The sequence below is a fragment of the Tribolium castaneum genome, chromosome 3 (genome assembly GCF_031307605.1).
Source record: "Tribolium castaneum strain GA2 chromosome 3, icTriCast1.1, whole genome shotgun sequence".
NCBI classification, from domain to species: Eukaryota; Metazoa; Arthropoda; class Insecta; order Coleoptera; family Tenebrionidae; genus Tribolium; species Tribolium castaneum.
The window spans coordinates 20,608,843-20,627,734 of NC_087396.1; the positions used below are offsets into that span (position 1 = coordinate 20,608,843).

Sequence of the window (18,892 nt, forward strand, 5' to 3'; positions counted from 1 at the left end):
TTTCAATTTTCCCCTCGACCAATTGCAACGCGTGCTTGAGTCACGTGTCACGCAAAACAAATTCAATTGTTTGATTTTTTGCGTCAGTTTGTTTTAATGGTTTTGTTTATTTTGTCTAAAATGCTAAATTCACTTGAAAATAACAGCACTGGTTTGTATTAGCGGTAATGCGGTCTTTTAGCTAAATTAATGTTTTTGTGGTGAAGTCAAACAGGATGTGGAACAGCGTAAAAACGGAAGCACTAAAGTCCTCTCAAGAACTACAATGTGAGAAATGTCAAGTTTCAAAATTTTGTTAGTTGTGAAATTTCCGTAGCGCAAATCTTGGAAAAACGCGGACTAGTGCCTCGATAAACGTTGATTACGCCAAGGATAAGGAGTTAATTAATAATGGGTTTCAAAAATTAGTGTCAAATGTCGCGTTAAAGAAAGTTATTAACAAGTCGTCAAAAGTGCAAACTGCTAAGAAGAAAGAAAGTAAAGTCGTGGCGTCATCTCTACCGACCACTTTTCCAGATCGGTAAACGCGTATTTTGTTGCGTATTTTTTCGCAATAATATTTTTTTTGTAGAGATCTGAGCTCTCATATCGTATTGACCAAACAAATGTCTGTTGATAAATGCACAATGACTGATTTTGGCGAAAAAGGGAACAAAGTGGACTTGGAATCGTCGGTTTTTAGCGACCAACCCTACAGGTTTGGAATTGATTGTAGTCGGGGATAAAGTCCCTTTTTTGCGCTACTTCAAACATCTTATTCGAAAAATGTGTCAATTATTTACGGTTCAGTTCTATTAGCAAGGGATATGAATTGTGATAAGTTCAACTGTTAGTTAAAATTAAGATTTTATTTGTTATTTAAATAATTAATTGTATCAAAGCATTAGAAATGAATGCATTCTGCAGCCATTTAGAAAGAATATAATAAGTAAAAAAATTCTAGAATCAGTGCAACGTCTTTTTAACTATCCCTATTCATTTGTGCGCAGTTTATTAAGAATCTTTATCAAAATTCTATTGTTTAACTTAATCGGGTTTCTCAAAATTTCAGGTTTTCAGGTTACATTTTTTGCATCTTCAATTCATCTTTGCATTAATTGTGTTTGAACATTTTTTATGAATGTATTTAATTTTTCAAAATTTTAAATACCTATTTCGAGTTTATTTACACATTAATTAACTAAACTTTCTACGAATTGATGTCGATTTTCTCTTGTATTTTATTCTTTTTAATGACAAAATCTAATAATAATATCATGTTTTTGTGAAAATTATTAATTACAAATCGGAAGATTTAAAATGGAGAGAGTTTTTATTAGCTTTATTAGGTTCCTTCAAAAATGTCCGTTGTGAAGAGGTGTCCGTTATTCGGAGCTGTCCATTAAGGGAGGTTTCACTGTAGAATCCTACGAATTTCTGGTTTTTAACAACGAAATTCCTTCGGACTTTGTTCTTTTTTATTTATCGTTATATTATTCGGTGTTTCATTTTTTTTTTAGTTTTTGAGAATCTTATATAATTTTTATTTTGAGTAAGGATAGTGTTTTAATATTAAAAGAATTCACATTTTTGTCGATTTTCTTTGATACACCGGTAGTTCTTGAGATTGTATATTTTTACAAAAGCTCAGCTAGCCGATGAATATTTTAATTAATTTGAAGATTAGGGTTTCTCAAGGTTTTAAATTTGTATTTTTTGTCTTCATAGATTTAAGTTTGGGAGTAAATTAAGTGATAATAAATTTGTAAATTATCTCAGTTTATACATTTCGATTTTACTAATAAAAAATAAATATGCGTATGGTGGTAATGCCATTACCCAAGTGCCAGAGTTTTCAGGTCGCATCTACAGCCTCTGACCTGACCTAACGACCACTAGTAGTGACCGGGACTAATTAAGGATCATAATTAAAATGTTTGAAATTATTTTGCGATTTATTATTTATTAATAGGAACAAGTTACAGCTCAAACTAAGCATTAATTTCTTAAAATGTATTTTTACTGTATCTCAAAAAATAATAATCACACAGAAAATTCACACTCATCAGAAAGCGAGCTGAAAATTTCGAATAAGACAGTACTATTTTTTCGAAAAGGGGAAAAGGGACTTCGATCTCTGATGTTTATCCCCGCCAATATTTTTTAATAATTTAATTATAGGGATCTGCAGTGGACAGATCCGAGGCTTTTGAAAAAATACTCGCTATATAGACAACAATACAAAAAATCGTTGACGATTCCCATTGTAAATAAATCGGAGTATGGTTCAGATGTAAATTCGGACGACGACGCTGAACTTTTCTATTCGAAGAATAAACAATTTTTATTTAAAAGTGGGTTCACTATTTAAGGAAAAAAACACTCATTTCAATTTGTCCCTAGGTCTTTATTATTTTAGTACAACTTCTCTTTCATTCGTTGGAACAATGTGTGGCATAACTTTGATTACCGTAGTCTTGTGGAAAATTCTCGATGAGCAATTAATACAACTTAACTTTACACTAGAAGCACCTAAGCATGCCTTATTTTTTCAGCGAAATCTTGTAAATTTTATAAGTGCTGCAGCAAATGTGGTTCAGACGCTGTTTGGGAAAGTCGTACGAGTTTTAACGATGACGGTAAGCTACTAAGAGTAGGAAGTAATATCAAGTGATGGTTTTCAGACAAGTGAAGCGTTTGCGAAAGACACAGACCCCAGAACGTGGTACAGCTTGTATTAATAAATTTTTTGTGGGGTAAATCAATAAAAAGCACCGGTAGTTATGAAAATTTATTGGTGTCAAATTAAATACAAATTAAGCGCGTCTATTAAACGTGTTTGCAGTGGGTTGTGTGAGCTGCAACCCGCTGATGTTGTTGAAGTCGAGCATCTTCAACATCTCCTTAGTCTCCGGATCGACTTCGATAATATCGTGCTCCAGAGCGGAAACTTCCGGGACGAAGTTGTCCCTTCTCTCCCTTTCTTCCTCCTGCAGTTTGATGGAAATGCCACGGACTTGGGAATGACGGAGCCGTTTCATCAAATGGGTCACAAAACCCGCGATTTTGTTGCGCAAAGGCTTGGTCGGGATGATGGCGATTTCCTCGCAAATGCGCTTGTTTGTGTGGAAATCAAGGGTTAGGCGAGTGTAGTACTTCTCGATTATGACTTTTGAGGCTTTTTTCACCGTTTTTGTACGGACACGACCCATGGTTGCTGCAAAACACACACAAACTGGAGAGGCTCTAACCTCACTATTTTTCACGCGAATGAAATGGCCCCCGAAGGGGCAAAGGCACGACTAGATTGCATAAATGGCGTTGCGTGCTCTATTTTAGTTAAATTTGGGTTATTTACCTGAATATTAACAACTTTTGCAGCACAGCAAAACGTGGTCACCGCGAACTTGTCACAGAAAGAGGGCGCTCGTCTCGCCGGCGTGCCAACATGTCAAATCCAAAGTAACCAAAAAAATTCAAAATTTTTTGTAATTTTTTTATTAACTATTTAAGTACAGGGGGGTAGTCGGGTATTGTGCAACCCCTTCGTTTGATAATTTCCTGCGCGGCGTAATTTCCCAATTCACAGCACGTTTTAAGCGGCTTTTTGAGGAGATACCCACTTAGGAAACCTGCCACAAATGCGTCCCCAGCCCCGGTCGTATCAACAATTTCCTCGGCCCTCAATTCTGGCACTTTGATTTCCAAAGTTTCGCCCCCTCCCACACAATTCACACATTTGGCACCGTCAGTAACAACCACAATTTTACCCTGTTTTCCCAAGTTTTTAATCAAATTTTCAACACTACTTTCGTTCATTGGGGGACAAATAGTTTGGAATTCCCTCTTATTACCAAAGATAATGCTAGATTTTTGTACAAAATCAACAACGGTTTGTGTGTAGTCTGTGCATAAATATTGCCCCGACAAGTTAAACACAAACTGTTTGTTGAGCCGATTACAGCAGTTTACGATAGCGGAAGCAACTTGAATCCTCTTGGTAATGAAAAACCCCTCCATGTACACCAAATTCGCGTCTTCAATTATGTGCGAATTCGGGGAAAAATCCTGAGGAGACATCACTTCAGCAGCGCCCAGATAAGCAACCAACGATCGACTTTCCCCAGTTACCAGAGACACAGTTGATCCCGTAATGTACCCAGGCTGTGTGACATAATTCGTGTCTACCCCGTGCTCCCGTAAAATTTTCTTCAGAATTTCCCCCTCACTGTCGCCCCCAATCGAGCCAAACATTGTTGCAGCGCATTTTTTGTCCAAAAGCCACTGAACCACCTTGAGCGTGTTTTGTGCACAACCGCCAGCCACGAAAGTTTTTTCGTACCTAGAGGGGGAAAACCATTATTTGATTATCATGATTGTGGTTTTACTCTTCAAGATCGGCCACCAATGCCTTCATTTCGCTCTGACTCACTTCTTTCTGGCCGTCTTTTTCCAAACAATATTTTTTCAAAAGAGCGTCGCTTTTTAACAGCACGATCGTGTCCAGTAGGGGGTTCCCAAACGCAACAATTTTCATTTTCAGTGAAAAACAGCACACTCACTCTAGTTACGAAAAAATGGGGAACTGATGTAATTATTTGCAAAAAATGAACATGTGCATTGGGAGATTAAGTAATCATTGGGGGCATTATCATTGCGACAATTATTTTTATCTGTTAAACAGCGATAAGGTGTTTGTTTTTTATTGAGGTTGATTACGGAAGAACAAAATTAATTCCGTTCGCACGTTGGCACCACTTGTAATGCAGCAATATGGAGGCCTGACTGACAGCCCTGTCAGTTCTGTGGTGTTGGTGTCAATTTGGTGGTGATTGTGTGATATTTTAATTAAAAGAAAATTGTTTTGTACATTTTTTATCATAAATGACGTCTGGCAAGGACACAATGGGGTAAATACCAAATCGGTGCAAAAAATCCCACTTTTTATTAGCACTAATCAACTAATTCCACTCATTGTTAAATATTTAATCGTAAAAAGTGTAAAAACACGGCCCGGTCCTGTTTCCAGTTGGCGTAGCCTTTGCTTGTTTGCACTTCTTGTGGCCACTCCCCCTCGCCGACCGGGCTTAATTTTAAAATTTCTTTCCAGTGAACAACCTATTTTCACATGCAAAGCCCACGTTTTCCACATTGACCCGAAGACGAAGCGTTCGTGGATGCCGGCGTCGAGTTCAGCGGTCAGCGTTTCATTTTTTTACGACTCCTCGCGGAGCCTCTACCGGATCATCAGTGTCGAGGGCCAGAAGGCTGTTATAAATAGTACAGTTACCCCAAATATGACTTTCACAAAAACGTCGCAAAAGTTCGGCCAATGGTCGGACGTGAGGGCTAACACTGTCTACGGACTGGGCTTTTCTTCAGAGACTGAGCTTCAGAAGGTTTGGTTCCGCAATTGGCCGTGAAAAATGGCTGTGACGTGTGTTGCAGTTTATTGACAAATTCAATGAGGTGAAAGAGGCCACTAGATCAGCTATCAGCAAAGTCACTGCCAATGGTGGTTCAGCTGTAACGCCCGTTACAAGCGCGAATGCCAGTCCTATCACTGCGAGAGCAGCCAATGCCACGCCAGATCAGTCAGATACTCTACTCGAACCTCCTGGTTTGTAGCAAAGTCGCGCGGTTTCGCAGTTATTGGTGTTTTTGTCTAGGAAGTGCCGTAGCTACATCTACACCTATTGTTAAGTCGGAAGACGACATTCCCCACCCTCGGAGTCACTCAATCTCGACACTGCAAAGTAACGAAAGCCCCAGCCATCAAATCAAACCGGACAAAACGTCCTATGGAAATGCCCCAACGAACCCGATCGACATGCAGCTGAAATACGAGAACGATAGGCTCAAACTGGCTCTAGCACAAAGGTATCCCGAGTCAAGAGTGCCGTGAAACTTAAGACACTCGTGAATTAAAACCTGCTCGTCGATTAAATTCAATGTTTTAGTAAAACACAAATTATAAACTACCAAAGATTGTTAAGTTTTGCTCTAGAGGCACGGTCATCGTATACAGGTTTATTCTTTTTGAGCCTACATTGGAAACTTTTTAACTTCCAAAGTAGCTACGGATTTTAAATTTTGAACACAGCCAAATCGACCATTCTGAGCTCAAGTAAATTATTTTTAAAATGACTGAACGGTCGGAACTACGATAAACCAGACATTTTTAGCGCATTTTTGAATTCACCTTAAACTGAGTAAAATTTACCCAAGTTGTTGGTACTTATCTGTCATAGTTTTTGACATGTGTCAATTTTTTTGTGCAGGGGTTCATTTAAAACATCACAGCTTTTGAATTCATTGCAATAAATGAATAATCTCTTTTGAATTTGATAGCCAAGGGTCAAAGGGTCTTTTAAAATTTTCAAGATAGTTAACTGTCACATTGCAAGGCTTGTATGATTTTTTCAAAATGGGAACGAAATGGTTGTAAGACAGTTTTATGAACTTTTTTATTTCAATCAAAGAATATACATTTTTATGGAGGCTTTTGGCAACATTTTCTATATTAATCATTAAACAGTTTTTGAAATCGTTGCAAACAACTGATTTTTGCTCAATATTTTCATTTTTAATCGAGTTAACTTTTGGAAAAAACGATAAAGTTATGCTAGTTTTTAATAGAAATGTTTAAAATTCGATGGTAAACCGATTGAGTTATCTACTTATTCAGTAAAAGTGTTTTTTTTAGCATAAGGTTCAAGTTCGAATTTATCTGATTTATTTATTTATTTATTTATTTATTGATTGTTTATGTAAATTTGGTAATAAGTATTCAAAAGACAAATTGCATTTTTTGACGAATTTTCCAACGCCAAAGTACCGGTTGCACTCTTTATATTTCAGAATTTCAGCTGTTTTGACTTCTTTTTAAAAATGTTACAGTACAACTATTAAAATTCACTTTGTACTCAGTATAGTGTCGTGGAGAATTATGTTTTTTTGTTTCGTGTTTCATAGTTTTTTTATTTGTTCTTGTATAGCATTTTTTATCAAGAAATCCTGAGCTGATCTACAGGGTGACTCAAGAATGTCGGACCAACTTTCGAACGGTGGTCAAGGTTTCTAGATATCAATAAGACAAAGTTTGCCGTTTTTGTTCACACAAAACCAGTCAATTTCATAACAAATTTATTAAATTTAGAGTACAAAAACTTGAGGTAAAAAAAGTATCACAAAACAAATTAATAGTGTCCGCCATAGCCGCCCCCGATGTGTCCAATTTGTTGGTGCTGGTGGTGTGGTTCGCCAATTTTGTGCACAACGGCGTTAAATCCACTATGTTTATCGGCTTTATATTCCACAACACGAGTAGTGCCATCAGCCTCCTAAAAACCGTCGATTATTTATGTCAACAAGCGCACTTTTTTGCAACCTTCAAAGTGTAAGTCCCTTTAACTTGGTCACCATCACGTTCTTCGTGGTGTTGTTTCTCATCGCCGGTGTGAGGGTCATGCACAGCGTAGTTGAATTGGTATTTAGGGTGTTCCTAATTTACCAATAAATAAGTCACTCGGGAAACCTGTCTCATTTACTTACGTGATGGTGTTCCTCGTGATGGCCCCCATACTCGATCTCGCCCCCTTCTATGTGGCCCCCGTAACCCTCCAATTCACCCAAATAACCGGCGTAAGCCGCCAGGAAAAGGGTAGCGATGACGAACACCTTAAAAACAAGGATTAGTCACTGGCTTAGTTAGCACTGTACATAATTTTACTTGATTGAACATTTTTGGTGATGTTTGTTGATGAACTGATGTCGATGTGTGGTTGCGTTTGGTTTTTATAGCTGCCTCCACACCAGAGCCTCCCTTCAGTCTTCCTCACTTTCTCTGACGTTGTTGCATCGGTTCGGTTTTTCGTCCGTTGCGAAAAAACGTTGCTGATTTGCCTTGTTGCATTCGAGACGCAATAAATTATAGGTTCGCATATCGTCAGAAAAAGTGAAACTGTTACGCTTTTTTGATCGATAAGCACACATAAATTACACAGTCCGTCAGAGGCCTGTGCCATTTTTGAATTTTTAAACCAACGAAAAAGTAAAGTGACTAAAAACTTACATTGATCTTAATATGGAGTAACTATTCTATAAAACATTCTGAAGTTGTGATTGATGGAAAAATTACTAAAAATTCGGCAAACATGTGCCGGGTTTTTCAATTTTTTGCTTAAAATAACGTTTTTCGTGTTTGGCAAGATGCAGATTATCGGGAACCTATCTTTGATCTTGCAACAATTTGCACAACGTTCACGAAAGTGTAAATAAAACGTGAATAAACTAATGAATGTAATTGGGTTTTGTAAAGAAATTGTGCGTGAATAATTAAATTCAGAGCTAATATACACATACTCGCTTTAATTGCAATTATGAAAACAAAAAACAATACTTCTGTTGAACCGTTCTTTGCTACGATTTTTTCATTACGCCGAATATTTGCAATTTCGGTATTAAATAACAATAAAGAATGCAATTAGGGTCTTTGTGCATTAATATCCATACATTTGCGTTTTTTATTGAATTTTTATGCTAAAGAAAGCCGTACTTTGCAAATTCATGAAATGGTACATTAATTTATATAATAAAAATAATAGGTTTTTATTAAACGAGAACATTGACAGGAGCCCAGTTACGGACGGAAAAAATATGCGTTCTGCTTCACCAAGCGCCGTTACGTAATTGTTTATTAATTCGATATTAAGGGGAACATTAATTTTCGCAGTGCATTTCCTAAATTCGATGAAAATTGCATTTTCCTTCCGGTTGGCAAAGAAGCGATAAAATCTCGAGTTTTTCGCCTGGGGATAAGGATGTGAAGTTGTTGCTTAATTGTTTCCAGTTTCACTAATAATGTTCTAATAAATATTACGTGATTGTTATTATTTCCGCCCCATTTAGCAAACTAAATATGGGAAGAGTTATGAAATTGGATTAGTAGTGCTAATATTTAGTAAAACGTTTTGTCTGATTGATGGTTTCAGTTCGGCCAATGCTAAAAAATGGGAAATCGAGTTGGCCACGTTAAAGAGCAACAATGCAAGACTAACAAGTGCACTTCAAGAAAGCACGGCAAACGTCGATGAGTGGAAACGACAATTGGCAAGTCTTAAGGAAGAAAATATGCGAATGAAAGCGAAGTATCAAGCAGATTTGGAAAATAGTAAAGGTGAGTTGGCTGTCAATTGTTTATTCAAATCGGTGTAATAATTGCATAAGAATCGGTGCTTAAAGTCGGCAACATATGGCAAATTGCATTTCTGCAATATGGTAAATGGGAAAGCAATCAAATGATAATAATTATTGCATCTAGTTTATTTGACACGCGGTTTCGTTTTCTCCCACAACTAGAACAATTGAGAGTTTTGTTTATTGATCAGGTGGCGGCGACATTGCCGATGAACTGCGCCAAGAAATTCAAAGTCTGCGAATTCGCCTCGAACAGATGGAGGCCGAGCTGGACGCCAAAAATAGCGAATTCAAGCAGTTGGCTTTCCAGAAACCGTCGGATATTCAGGTAAAGTCAAAAATTTGGAAAAAATAAAAATTTAGTTTTTCTTGCATTCTACGCTCATATCTTAAAAATTTGGGGTAACTTTAAAGCATCGAAATGAAGCGAGTTAGAAACTTTCGTTTGTCACATATTTTTTTCTTTTGGGCAACTAGAAGTATTTGTAGTATTTCTCAAATTTGCTTTTCAATTTTCCCGTACACAAAAAAATGATCTGTTACTTTGTGAAAAAAAAATTCTTTGAAAAACTGTGATTTTCCCGCAGGCGTTGCAGAAGGAAAACCAGGAGCTCCAGGCGACGGCAAAATTGGCCCAATCCGAGCTGGACATCGCTCTCAGCGCCCACGAATCTCAGCGCCAAATCCTCCTCACGCTGAATTCGCAGCTGGCGTCGCGAGTACAAGAACTAGCAACGATCCACGACGAAATCACCACGGCTTTGCAGACGTGAGAGCTTGAAGACAGATAGCATCGTAATGTACGCGAACGCATTTATATTGCATATGTATAGGGTCCGTGTAATATCTTGCTTAGGTCTATAACTATGAATGTCTCGAAAAATATAATATTCATAACGTACGTACTATCGGTTATAAACTTTATACTTTATTTATTTACAAAGTGCCACCGCACAATTTATTAGGTTGTCTAATGTCCATGCATTTATTGAAATTGTGATGTGTCCGGACTCGCGTCCAAAGGCCAAAACGAACAAAAGTTATTTTATTCTGCAGCTTCCTTGATTAAAGTGGCGCCGTCTATTTTTTTTCCTTTCTTTCCTTCACGGATTAAGGAAGCTGTTTTATTCAGCTGCGATTTTTGGTTGTGTAAATGCCATTTAATTGTAGGATTTTCAAGTATCAAAGCGTTTTATACGTAACAATGCGTACTGTCGTGCAGCTTTCAGTATTTTGTTAATAGTTGCAGAATTAACATATCATGGGTTTTGTGTTTTATTATTGTGATGCGTTAATTTTGTTACTATTACCGAGCGCACATTTATTTTAGGTTTCATTTCATCATCGAGATTGACTGATTATTTATTTTACGTTATCATTTGAATCAAAATAAGTCCTCATAAAAACGTAGCGAATTACTTTATGTTGCCATTGTGAAATAGGGTTCTTCGTAGCCAAACACTAAGCTGACAATGCACACGTATTATTACAAGATTTTTTGTTTATTTATATTTTATTTGGTTGAAAAAGAATTGCTTGAGAGACGTTTAGCGCGTTGTTATAATTATATAGAAGAAATGTCTTTCAAGCACGTTTTTAACGTGACTTTCAAAGCAACAATAACGATAATAATGGAAATTTCTCAATACTGTACCATTAGAAGTCAGTGCTATAAACATATTGCACTTGTACTATAGGCGGAGATTTGTTCTAATAATAGGATGAGCTGATTATTATTATGTTGAGATTGTTATAATGAAGCAAAACTGTTTCCAATTTTTTATTTCTGTATAATGCAAGACCAAAATGTATTAGGCGATTTTGTTTGTAGAAATAGATGATTATTAAAAAAGTGACTTTTTGTGTGAAACCCCCAAAACACCCAGAATTCAGGCACATTTTAGGTGTGTATGATAAGGTCTAAGGGAGACAGCAAGGTGGAAAAACGTGTTGATTTGAATTTAAATTTTGTACCAACCTCAAAACCTAAAATTCCCCCGATTTCGAAAGTGATTTTTTTAGGTTATGTGTATCATGAAAGCTGCATAAAAAATAAAGTTTTTGGCTTTGGAAATCATGTCCAATAAACGCAAACCCGATTCCCAAGTCCCAGCCGAAGAAAGCGACCTTTTGACCATTAGGCCACTGTAATTATTCCAAAAATTACAATTTTGTGTTAACACTGTCTTGTAGGGGTGCCGGTCAGGAAGTGGGACGGTCTTGCATAATGCTTGAATTTAAAGGGAAAAAAATTATGGTCAGTTTGATCGATTTTTATTCGTTTATAAGACTTTAAACTTGTAGCTTGATTGTGGAATCCATCCTGGGCTCTCAGGCATGGATGCGTTGCCTTTCGTTGATTTAATTGAAGCCGACGAAATCGATTTGTTGCTAATATCACAGTACGAAACATTTTTTTTTCGTACATTAATAACTGTAACGTGAAATTCCAGTTTTCACCTGGACCATTGTGGGGCTTTGCCCTGGTTTTTGCAAAAAACGAGTTTCAAGGGTCGCTGCTTTATGACCCACGCCACCAAGGCGATTTATCGGTGGTTATTGTCAGATTATGTGAAAGTCAGGTAAATTGTGACTTAATAAGGGCGAAAAAAATTTCTGGTAGTTCTCCGTAATTATTATTAAAAAAAAATAAGATTTATGTTTTTAAACTGGCCCTTGACCTACTTTGATCGGAAATGTGTTCGAATTTGCAGCAACATTGCAACCGAACAGATGCTCTACACTGAGGCGGACTTGGAGGCTAGTATGGACAAAATCGAGACAATAAATTTCCACGAAGAGAAAGACGTTTTGGGGATCAAATTCTGGGCTTACAATGCGGGACATGTCTTGGGCGCCGCTATGTTTATGATTGAGATAGCTGGCGTTAAAGTACGACACTTAAATTTCAAACAACTTTATTGAAAATTTCGTTTTAGATTTTATACACTGGCGATTTTTCGCGTCAGGAAGACCGTCATTTAATGGCTGCGGAGATTCCAACAGTTCACCCTGATGTTCTAATTACAGTACGACTTAAATTTTGACTAACATTTATTCAAAAAAATATTACAGGAATCTACCTACGGTACCCACATTCACGAAAAACGCGAAGAACGTGAAAGTCGTTTTACGAATCTAGTTCACGATATTGTTAACAGAGGCGGTCGCTGTTTGATCCCCGTTTTTGCATTAGGACGGGCACAGGAGTTGCTTCTAATTTTGGATGAGTATTGGAGCCAACATCCAGATTTACACGATATTCCCATCTATTATGCTTCCTCATTGGCTAAGAAATGTATGGCTGTGTACCAGACTTACATCAACGCCATGAACGACAAAATTAAGCGACAAATCGCAATAAACAACCCGTTCGTGTTCAAGCACATCTCGAATTTGAAGGTGAGTTTTTGTAGCTGTGAGTATAGAAAATTTTATTACCAAGTTGGCAATGAGAACCATAACTTGAGTAGACTATAATTAATGCAATGATCACTGAGCTAATAATCGTATTATGAATAATTCGTAAATTCTGTCTGCGTTTTTTATCAAATTGTTATAAAAAACGAATGCATAAACGTACAAAAAAATGTAGTTTATTTTTACGGACTTGAAACTTATCAAGACATCGTGTGAGTGTAATAAAATTAATAAAATCGGTTCGGTGCGGTTATAACTTATCCAGTACGCTTGGAATATGGAAAAAATAATTTATTACGTAATAGAATATATTATTTCAGTAAAATATGCATAAAAAAATAAAAACTGGATTAACAAATAGTTATGAATACGCAACCAATAATACATTTTTAATCGTAGAAAAATACTTGTATGCCATTTTCACTTGATTTCGAATCGTTGCCCCACTTCGAACACATCGATTTCCGGCTTGACCTTATCGTAAAGATGTGGGAACGACCCCTCGGCCCCATACTTCCTCCGCACTTTCTCATACAACGTCAAGTCAAACATTTCCTCAAACTCTTCCCTAGTCATGAAAATATCGGCATACAAGAACGAAAAACCCCCAATATCACGCGTAAACTTCTCCATCTCCCTCATCGCATAAACAGGATTATACCGCTCCTTGCGTTTCACATACCCAGGCACCCCATAAATCCCCAAATCGTTGTACATTGCATAATCGGTCCCCTCAACGATATACTCCTTCCGGGGCGCTTTCAACTGACCGGAAGCCGGTCCTCTGTCATAAACCCGACATGGGTAGACCAGAAGTGGATAGGCGTCGAAAAGTTCGTCCGATTTATCGATTTGATCCTCAAGTTTGCGAATTGGTAGGACAATGTCTTGGAACACTTGTCTTGTGAAAGTGTAAACTCGTACGCCGGGGGTTGTCGTGAATTTGAGGAATGCTGGCTTTGGGGGCAACAACCAGCCGAAGAATAGGCGGAAAAGGGGGTTGTTGCCGAAGGGGATCATTGATTCAACGACCCAGAAAATGGCCCGGTTGTGGCGCAGTAAATACTCCCGTAAAGGGATCAACTCTGTGTGTTTGCCTTTTTTGAGGAATGTTTCCACGTATTTGTAAAACCACGGTTTGTACCAGCGATTTACGTGGTTTATCGGCAGGTTTGGGTCATAGTCGGAGTAAGACCCTGTCATTATTACGGCCCTTTCAGGGCTATAAATAGTCGCTTCCACGTAATCTTCAGTGGGATAATCGCCACTATCGCCTGACAATAACCTGATCATATCACAGTAGTTTTTCTTCCCTTCGACCGGAATATAATTCATTTTGATAAAGGGCTTGACTTTCACAAGTCTCAAGGTTAAGGCTACAAGAAACCCCAGACTGCCGTGTGACCACGGCAGGGTTTTATAAAGATCAGCGTTTTCGTTCTTCGCAGCCCTGACAAGACTCCCATCGTGCAAAACCACCTCGTACGAAACCACCGTTTCGTGGTACAGCCCCACTTTGTGTGAGTGCGTCGTCATGCCGGTGCCCAGCGCGAGCCCCCCGAGCGTGGCGTCGGCAATTTCAAGTGTCACAGCTAGGGTGAACCCCCGCGGAATTAAAAATTGCGTGATTTCGCCCACAGTGACCATGGGTTCGACCCGCACGGTCAGATTGTGTTCATCCAATTGCAGAATGTCGAACAGATCGACGTTGATTTTGTGGCACAGGTCTTTGCGGTAGAAGGTGGTGGAGAGGCTTAGCCAGTTGGGGCGCGCTGTACATAGAAGTTTTCGTTCGTCTTTGGGGATTTTGTTCCATTGTTGGATTTGTTTCTGGATCGCGCGGACGCGCGAATCGTGGTTTGTGGGGCTGCTGAAGAAAAACCGGTGGAGGGTTTTGCGGATTGTTAGGAAGAGGTTGAAAATGTAGCTGGCGGGGAGGCAGAAGAAGAGGACGACGAGGCCTCGGTGGGTTTCGAGGAATTCGACGAGGCGGCCCATCTGGAAATAAATAATTTTGCAAAATTGAGGGAAAAAACAGTTTCTAACCTCACTTTTGGAAGAGTTGATTAACTCTGTTGCGATGTGGTTTATCGGTATTTACAACACTTGAGACGATTGATAATTTATTTATAAATTGATTAAAAAATTGACCTTTCACCTTTTGTCGTTTGCATTTGAATTAATCGCATGTTTGTTTGTTTTCTTATGTGGGTGGAAAGTTATGAAATATCTCCTTTACTTTCTTTACATAGCACGAGGGCACGAGCGACTAATTCTCGCTTGTATTTAGATATTTTTGTAAATTTTTGAGCAAATTATGTAATAACTACACTGTTCTTACATATTTTTATTTATTTTTACAGTACAGTGCAATATCTACAACATTTTTTGTGTGTATGTCTTCGAATTAAAATAACTTTTTTTAATAAATTGGGTAAACAGTCGAAATACTTTCGTGTTCTCATTAAAAAATATACACAACGTTTAATATCTATAACTGTACAAGGCCTCCGCCTAATGTACGCAACCAAATATACAAAAGTCACAAAAGACTAGATAAAAAATACTTGTTTAATTTTTGGAGACCCATGACAGTAGTTGTCAGAAATGTCAGACTGTTACATTAATAGACGTAAATTTTGAATTTTTTGTAAAGTTTAATTTTTGGAGACCCATGACAGTAGTTGTCAGAAATGTCAGACTGTTACATTAATAGACGTAAATTTTGAATTTTTTGTAAAGTTTATTGTTAATTTAATGTTTTATTAAAACCGTTGTACTATAGAAAGATTAGATATGAAACTGAACTAATATAATAACGTAAGTGGTTATGGCAGCTATCATCTGAAACGAACAAGCGATAGCACTGAAAAAAATTTCCACAAATCTTACAGTGTGGCAAAAACTCCAATCCAGTCGAAAAAAATTTCTTGCCCTAAATTCCAGTTTATTGTTCAGAAAACGAATCGAAACTAGCTGAAGATGTCGCAGCTTTTTAGTCATATTTCCATTCGCTTCAAACTTATTCCAAATATCGTGTATGTAACGTCCGGTTATATTGGCCTAAAAAATCGTTTCGGTTTAATTGTCAGATGCTCAGGAATCACCTCTTTTTCGGTCCTCGTGAACATCTCCAGAATTAGAAGAAGCCAAAACACGTAGAACGAAAGAAAAGCAAAGTTATTACCGAACAAAACAAACAAATTGGCTTCGTAAGAACGTGCCAGAAAGTAGATTAAAAAATAGACAGTGGAAGTAACGTAATTGAAGCTAGTGATCATTGCCACGATTATTGTCGTCTCAAAGTGGTGACAAATGTTCAATGTGAGGGCCGTTAGGTCGCAGTGACACAAAGACAGTTGTTCAGCTCGAACCATTTTGTCGTTTATTTCCTCGTCATTTATTTTTTTGGTTTTGAAGATAATACGATGTGACGTCGTTTGGTATTTTATTTCCCGGTTAATTTGCTCGAATTCGTTACAAATTATTTCTAAAATATCGCTCAGAAATATATGATCAAACAAGAGTATTATTCCGGGATAAATAAAAAATAGAGTGTAAAATAAGGGTTCGGACTCAAACGGAATAAACAGAAAGTAATAGAAAATGGTAATAATTAAAATAATTCGTAAATAGTGATTTGCTTTACTGCGTGTTTTCCGATGGACTGAATCAATTTTAATTTCTTTTAGTTGAAGTAACAATTTCTTCAAATCACGACTTCTTTGTATAAATATAGTGATAGATATCACCAGACTTAAGGCAGTTCCAATTGATGTTAATGCGTCCACAAAGTAGAATATCCCCAAAAATTTGAGGTGGTTTATGCTCACGTAATATTTAACACAAATGTAGATAAATAAGCAGTTTTGTGGAAGAGGCCACAGATGGGGAACAATGTTTGAAGCATTTTCTTCAGTTGGAAACTGAATTATTCCAATTATTTTGTAAATGTATTTCCAATAAAATGGTATTTCGTCTAAAAGAGGCATTTTCGTAACATTACAATTTTTGTAATAATTTCCAACAAAGAAATGAACATGTTTTGTATTTACAGTAGATAAGAGTTCATTTGTTAAGTGCATGAGGTTTAATTTTTTATTACTAATTATTCTACGGTTAGTAAACATCGAAGGTTAATTGCACACAACTGGAACTTTTCATTGCGTTAAGTGGAGTTTTTTGCTTAGTATTTCATGATAAAAAACTATACTGCATTGCCAATTTTTAATTTTTTAATTTCTTGCTTTAAATGTGGTATTTATTGGTTTATTTGCTGATTTTTTGTTAGGGCATCGACCATTTCGAGGACATTGGCCCTTGCGTGATCATGGCCTCCCCCGGCATGTTGCAAAACGGGCTTTCCCGTGAACTGTTCGAATCCTGGTGCACTGACGCTAAAAACGGTGTCATAATTGCCGGTTATTGCGTTGAGGGAACGCCCGCAAAAACAATCCTTTCCGAACCCGAAGAAATCACAACGATGGTTGGGCAAAAACTGCCGTTGAAAATGTCAGTCGATTACATTTCCTTCTCTGCTCACACCGATTACCAACAAACGAGCGAATTTATCCGAATTCTCAAACCGCCACACGTTGTTTTGGTGCACGGGGAGCAGAATGAAATGAATCGGCTTAAAGCCGCCCTGCAGAGGGAGTACGAGGATGATCCCAACACCACAATACACTTGCACACTCCCAGAAATACGCACGCTGTTGAGCTGTATTTCAGGGGAGAGAAGACGGCCAAAGTTATGGGGAGTTTAGCGGTGGAGAAACCTAAGCCTGGAAATGTGCTTTCGGGGGTTTTGGTCAAGAGGAATTTTAATTATCATTTGCTGGCGGCTAACGACTTGCCAAGTAAGGAAAAAAATTTTGTTCTTTTTTATTTTTGTAAAAAAAATTATTACAAACCATATTATTACACTTATATTGCGTAAAATGAGCAGTGATATTCACTGGAACAAACTGTTTTGCTCTAGCACTTTTAGTTTTTGATTTATAGATGTTTAGTGAGTAGCCCGGCGCATCCACCATTTTTTTAATTTACTATGTGCTTATAAATGAGTTCTGGAGTAAGCTAGTGTTGTAAAAAAATAATGTAATACACAAAATTAACTGTAGAATACGCTGAAATAAACAGTTTTACTCTAGGACTTTTAATTAGTTGTAAATGTTTAGTAGATGACCCGGCGCATCCACCATCTTTCAATTTGAAATATGCTTATAAATAGGTTCCCAAGCAAGCTAGTGCTGTCAAAAAATAACGTAATACATGAAATTAACTGTAGAATACGCTGAAATAAACCATTTTACTTTAGGACTTTTAATTTTGGAGTTATGAATTTTTTTAGTAATAAACTTAAAATGTCTTTGCAGCCGGAACTGTTACCTATAGCGGCTCCGGGTTTGTACGATAAATTTTGATGCGTTGTTCATTTTTGCTTTAAGTCTCAAAGGTTGCGAGAAAAACGCAAAAAACATGTTGCAGTTTTCACTTTTTTCTACTTTTATCACTCGTGGCATAAAGCGTCCGATTTACACTGCGACTCGTTAAATAAACATATACTTAATATTGTTTTTATTTCATTTTTTAGAGTACACTGACATGAGTATGAGCCAAATTATGCAAAGACAGAGCATTCACTATTCGGGGAATGTGGGCGTTTTGCGGCACTTGTTGACCCAAGTGGCGGGTTTGCTCGAACCCGTAGAAGGGGACAAAAAGACAAGGGCCTTTAATGCTATTGATATTACAATAGAAAATAAAATTGTGACGCTAGAATGGGTTGCCAACCCTGTTAACGATATGTATGCCGATGCTATAGTGGCAGCGATACTTCAGGCCGATTTGTTGGACACTCCGATTAAAAACTTATCAACTAGTGTGAAAGTGGACCGGATGCACTTTAAAGTAATTATTTTTTTGTCGTTTTATTGATTCACATAACGAGGTTTTAGGAATGTTTAATTGAAATGTTGCAAGACATGTTTGGGGAAGATTCAGTCCCGAAAATGTTCAAAGGGGAGAAATTGTACGTTACAGTGAACGACAAAAAGGCCGATATTGATTTATCCACTCTGGTAAGGCAATTTTGTGTTAATCAAATTTTGCAATTTTTTTTCAGGAAGTGACGTGTCCCGAAGATGAGACTTTTAGGCAAATTGTGGAAACGGCCGTGTCCAAGTTGTATCAGTCATTAGCACCACCACAAATATAATTGTAATTAATTTGTTTAATAAATAAATTTTATAATAAGCAAATGTGGTTTTATTTAAACAAGCCTGCCAACTTA

At 37.4% G+C, this 18,892-nt stretch overlaps 7 protein-coding genes and 1 non-coding gene across 9 annotated transcripts; 3 read left to right on the forward strand and 5 right to left on the reverse strand.

Annotated features, from left to right (window-relative positions):
- The first annotated feature begins 26 nt into the window (after positions 1–26).
- On the forward strand, positions 27–2,773 carry LOC103314845 (uncharacterized). The gene is made up of 7 exons (XM_008201926.3): positions 27–151; positions 207–267; positions 317–520; positions 572–697; positions 2,161–2,333; positions 2,383–2,618; positions 2,664–2,773. Exons 1-7 carry the CDS (start codon positions 97–99, stop codon positions 2,718–2,720), a joined length of 912 nt encoding a protein of 303 aa, XP_008200148.1. The 5' UTR covers positions 27–96; the 3' UTR covers positions 2,721–2,773.
- On the reverse strand, positions 2,758–3,477 carry RpS17 (Ribosomal protein S17). The gene is made up of 2 exons (XM_963992.5): positions 3,338–3,477; positions 2,758–3,196 (listed from the first exon to the last, which is right to left on the reverse strand). Exon 2 carries the CDS (start codon positions 3,189–3,191, stop codon positions 2,796–2,798), a length of 396 nt encoding a protein of 131 aa, XP_969085.1. The 5' UTR covers positions 3,192–3,196; positions 3,338–3,477; the 3' UTR covers positions 2,758–2,795.
- LOC657611 (adenosine kinase) lies at positions 3,435–4,516 on the reverse strand. Its single transcript, XM_964062.4, has 2 exons — positions 4,368–4,516; positions 3,435–4,321 (listed from the first exon to the last, which is right to left on the reverse strand). Exons 1-2 carry the CDS (start codon positions 4,514–4,516, stop codon positions 3,484–3,486), a joined length of 987 nt encoding a protein of 328 aa, XP_969155.1. The 3' UTR covers positions 3,435–3,483.
- A 234-nt stretch (positions 4,517–4,750) lies between these two features.
- homer lies at positions 4,751–10,455 on the forward strand. Its single transcript, XM_008201924.3, has 7 exons — positions 4,751–4,889; positions 5,090–5,378; positions 5,428–5,599; positions 5,649–5,859; positions 8,973–9,157; positions 9,369–9,505; positions 9,765–10,455. Exons 1-7 carry the CDS (start codon positions 4,864–4,866, stop codon positions 9,948–9,950), a joined length of 1,206 nt encoding a protein of 401 aa, XP_008200146.1. The 5' UTR covers positions 4,751–4,863; the 3' UTR covers positions 9,951–10,455.
- Positions 7,109–7,972, reverse strand: LOC103314844 (cuticle protein 8). The gene is made up of 4 exons (XM_008201923.3): positions 7,712–7,972; positions 7,534–7,659; positions 7,370–7,483; positions 7,109–7,322 (listed from the first exon to the last, which is right to left on the reverse strand). The coding sequence occupies exons 1-4, from the start codon at positions 7,721–7,723 to the stop codon at positions 7,179–7,181; spliced, it is 396 nt and encodes a 131-aa protein (XP_008200145.1). The 5' UTR covers positions 7,724–7,972; the 3' UTR covers positions 7,109–7,178.
- A 712-nt stretch (positions 10,456–11,167) lies between the features above and the next one.
- On the forward strand, positions 11,168–18,860 carry Cpsf73 (Cleavage and polyadenylation specificity factor 73). Its single transcript, XM_008201928.3, has 11 exons — positions 11,168–11,324; positions 11,371–11,434; positions 11,482–11,579; positions 11,631–11,759; positions 11,892–12,069; positions 12,117–12,206; positions 12,253–12,579; positions 16,889–17,456; positions 18,194–18,510; positions 18,558–18,680; positions 18,725–18,860. The coding sequence occupies exons 1-11, from the start codon at positions 11,254–11,256 to the stop codon at positions 18,815–18,817; spliced, it is 2,058 nt and encodes a 685-aa protein (XP_008200150.1). The 5' UTR covers positions 11,168–11,253; the 3' UTR covers positions 18,818–18,860.
- On the reverse strand, positions 12,874–14,832 carry LOC657073 (delta(24)-sterol reductase). 2 transcript variants are annotated; one of them, XM_064355450.1, is made up of 2 exons: positions 14,756–14,832; positions 12,874–14,595 (listed from the first exon to the last, which is right to left on the reverse strand). In XM_064355450.1, exon 2 carries the CDS (start codon positions 14,593–14,595, stop codon positions 13,018–13,020), a length of 1,578 nt encoding a protein of 525 aa, XP_064211520.1. In that variant the 5' UTR covers positions 14,756–14,832; the 3' UTR covers positions 12,874–13,017. The 2 variants fall into 2 exon arrangements, with proteins under 2 accessions (XP_064211520.1, XP_966520.1); XM_961427.4 differs by having other exon boundaries at positions 14,649–14,809.
- LOC107398168 (uncharacterized) lies at positions 15,303–15,969 on the reverse strand. The gene is made up of 3 exons (XR_010333348.1): positions 15,705–15,969; positions 15,490–15,660; positions 15,303–15,441 (listed from the first exon to the last, which is right to left on the reverse strand). It is a non-coding gene; the product is annotated as an uncharacterized LOC107398168 (transcript).
- Positions 18,861–18,892: the final 32 nt, after the last annotated feature.

Excerpts from the sequence above, each read along its gene's own strand:
- LOC657611 (XM_964062.4), bottom strand. The coding sequence starts at position 4,516 with ATGAAAATTGTTGCGTTTGGGAACCCCCTACTGGACACGATCGTGCTG. Across the intron at positions 4,322-4,367 it reads TTGGTGGCCGATCTTGAAGA|GTACGAAAAAACTTTCGTGG; the intron begins GTAAAACCACAA and ends TTCCCCCTCTAG.
- LOC103314844 (XM_008201923.3), bottom strand. Across the intron at positions 7,484-7,533 it reads ATCACGAGGAACACCATCAC|GAACACCCTAAATACCAATT; the intron begins GTAAGTAAATGA and ends TTGGTAAATTAG. Across the intron at positions 7,323-7,369 it reads AAGGGACTTACACTTTGAAG|GAGGCTGATGGCACTACTCG; the intron begins GTTGCAAAAAAG and ends GACGGTTTTTAG.
- RpS17 (XM_963992.5), bottom strand. The coding sequence starts at position 3,191 with ATGGGTCGTGTCCGTACAAAAACGGTGAAAAAAGCCTCAAAAGTCATA.
- homer (XM_008201924.3), top strand. The coding sequence starts at position 4,864 with ATGACGTCTGGCAAGGACACAATGGG. Across the intron at positions 4,890-5,089 it reads TCTGGCAAGGACACAATGGG|TGAACAACCTATTTTCACAT; the intron begins GTAAATACCAAA and ends ATTTCTTTCCAG. Across the intron at positions 9,158-9,368 it reads AGATTTGGAAAATAGTAAAG|GTGGCGGCGACATTGCCGAT; the intron begins GTGAGTTGGCTG and ends TTTATTGATCAG.
- LOC657073 (XM_064355450.1), bottom strand. The coding sequence starts at position 14,595 with ATGGGCCGCCTCGTCGAATTCCTCGAAACCCACCGAGGCCTCGTCGTC.
- LOC103314845 (XM_008201926.3), top strand. The coding sequence starts at position 97 with ATGGTTTTGTTTATTTTGTCTAAAATGCTAAATTCACTTGAAAATAAC. Across the intron at positions 698-2,160 it reads TTTAGCGACCAACCCTACAG|GGATCTGCAGTGGACAGATC; the intron begins GTTTGGAATTGA and ends ATTTAATTATAG. Across the intron at positions 2,619-2,663 it reads TACGAGTTTTAACGATGACG|ACAAGTGAAGCGTTTGCGAA; the intron begins GTAAGCTACTAA and ends GATGGTTTTCAG.
- Cpsf73 (XM_008201928.3), top strand. The coding sequence starts at position 11,254 with ATGTCCAATAAACGCAAACCCGATTCCCAAGTCCCAGCCGAAGAAAGC. Across the intron at positions 11,760-11,891 it reads TCAGATTATGTGAAAGTCAG|CAACATTGCAACCGAACAGA; the intron begins GTAAATTGTGAC and ends TCGAATTTGCAG. Across the intron at positions 12,207-12,252 it reads ACCCTGATGTTCTAATTACA|GAATCTACCTACGGTACCCA; the intron begins GTACGACTTAAA and ends AAAATATTACAG.